The 2,031-nt window shown below is 42.8% G+C and overlaps 1 protein-coding gene across 1 annotated transcript in view; it reads left to right on the top strand.

Moving 5' to 3' along the window:
- The window catches only part of KRT33A (keratin 33A), a 17,526-nt gene extending 17,103 nt beyond the window's left edge, over nt 1-423 (top strand). Inside the window, exons 9-10 of the mRNA XM_006901708.1 lie at nt 5-87; nt 297-423. Of these exons, the coding sequence (XP_006901770.1) occupies nt 5-87; nt 297-423 (210 nt within the window). The remainder of the gene's footprint in view (nt 1-4; nt 88-296) is intronic.
- The last annotated feature ends 1,608 nt before the right edge of the window (nt 424-2,031 follow it).

Genomic DNA, 2,031 nt, shown 5'->3' with positions numbered 1-2,031 from the left:
GGAGTACCAGGTGCTGCTGGACGTGAGGGCCCGGCTGGAGTGTGAGATCAACACGTACCGGGGCCTGCTGGAGAGCGAGGACTGCAAGTGAGTATGAGAGCAGCGATTTCTTCCTTTCAGTAGGCGAGGATGCTGTGGTGATGAATAATATTCTTGAAGGAAATGTGCTTATAATTTTGAGCTTTGGGTTCCAGTCAGCCCAAGGAACAACATTCTTGCATGAAGTGTTTTTAGTATCTTTCCATTTCTTCAGTTTATTCACCTCTAACTTGCCCCAATGATTTTTCTGTCTCCAGGCTGCCCTGCAACCCCTGTGCCACGACCAACGCATGTGATAAGCCCATTGGACCCTGCGTCACTAATCCCTGTGCCCCCTGTGGTCCACGTGGCCGATGTGGGCCTTGCAATAGCTTTGTGCGGTAAAGAGTCACCAGCAGGAGGAGAAGGGCTTCGATGATCAGTCTCAACTCTGCTTCAGCTAAATATCTCCAAGATCACCCAAGCTGTGATTAGGCCTAAACCCACTCTACCAGCACAAGCTCTCAGGAGCAACTCTAGCCTTCCACTGAGTTCCTGGCCTGACCTTTGTCACTGAAAGATCTACCTGAAGGGCCTAGATGCCGTACAGAGACATCTATGAAAATACCTATTGTCAAAATGGCACAGCTATAGAACATATACCTAGCAAACACTTACCTAAATGTGATTTGAAAACAATGTCGTTAAATTGGATATAGCGAACAGGCACACTCCTGATTGGAATGTCATTAGGAGAAATAGTCCTTGTCACTCTTTTGATCTTTGGAGATACAATAATGAGCCTTTGTTAACCTCCTAATAAACTCGTATTCTGCATAAAAATAAGAATGGTGTTTTTTTTTCATTCATAAGTTCTAAAATGGATTGTTGTTAGTAAATAGGAAGGAACTAGCATTCTCCTGTCTTACTCCAATAGACATCCCTAGCCATCACCTATTGATATCACTTACATAAAATCTCCAGAATATGCAAAAATACACAGACTAAAGTTTTGTTAGTGGCTCCCAGAGGCAGGAAAAAGGTAGAAAGAGGGAGTTACTTCTTGTGCAACAGCAGGTGCATGTTTATGGTGATGGAGGGGTTGGCAGAAGTTATCCATGATGGTTGTGCATCATGATTAATATTACTGATATCCCGAATTGAGCACATGAAAGTCATTAAGTTGGCTAATTTTGTACTCTCTCTCTCTCTCTCTCTATGTATACATATTCACAATTCTAAAAAATGACACCCAAATAAAAGCCTGGAGCAGAAAAAAAATATAGATATATTTGGAAGTAGGAGTATATTTCTATTATTTATATGTAGGAGTATATATATTTATATATATATAGTTGTTGTTGTTGTTATGTGCCGTCAAGTCGCTTGTGACTCATAGCGACCCTATGTACAACAGCCCTAAACCCTGCTCTATCCTGTGCTGATAGCATTGCCTCTGACACACCCATCCTTATTACCCTAGTCACTGAATCAATCCACCTCATAGAGGGTCTTCCCCTCCTGTGCTGTCCCTCCACCCTCCTAAACGTGTCCAAAGTATGTCAGACGAAGCCCCAGAATCCTTGCCTCCAAGGAGTAGCCTGGTTTAACCCTCTCCAGGATGAATCTGTTTGTTTTCTTGGCAGTCCAGGGTACATTCAATACTCTTCTCCAGCACCACAGCTCAAAGGCATCAATTCTCCTTCTATTCTCCCTAGTCATTCATTGTCCAACTTTCTGATGCATAACAAGTGATTGCAAAGACCACGGCCTGTATCAGGCGGACCTTAGTCTCCAGAGAGATACCTTTGCTCTTGAGTACTTTAGAGAGGTCCCTAACAGCAGACTTCCCCATCGCAATACGTTTTTTGACATATATATTGTGTGTGTGTGTGTGTGTGTATTTGGAAGTAGGAGTGGCATCCACTTCCTAAATAACATACCTCCAGAAACTCTATGAACTTTGATAAATATTGATAGTTGTAGAGAGGCTTCAGGCCTTTTGTTCATTGG

The sequence above is a fragment of the Elephantulus edwardii genome, unplaced genomic scaffold (genome assembly GCF_000299155.1).
Source record: "Elephantulus edwardii isolate Elephantulus edwardi_28Jun2011 unplaced genomic scaffold, EleEdw1.0 scaffold00340, whole genome shotgun sequence".
NCBI classification, from domain to species: Eukaryota; Metazoa; Chordata; class Mammalia; order Macroscelidea; family Macroscelididae; genus Elephantulus; species Elephantulus edwardii.
This window is presented reverse-complemented; position numbering and strand designations above follow the sequence as displayed.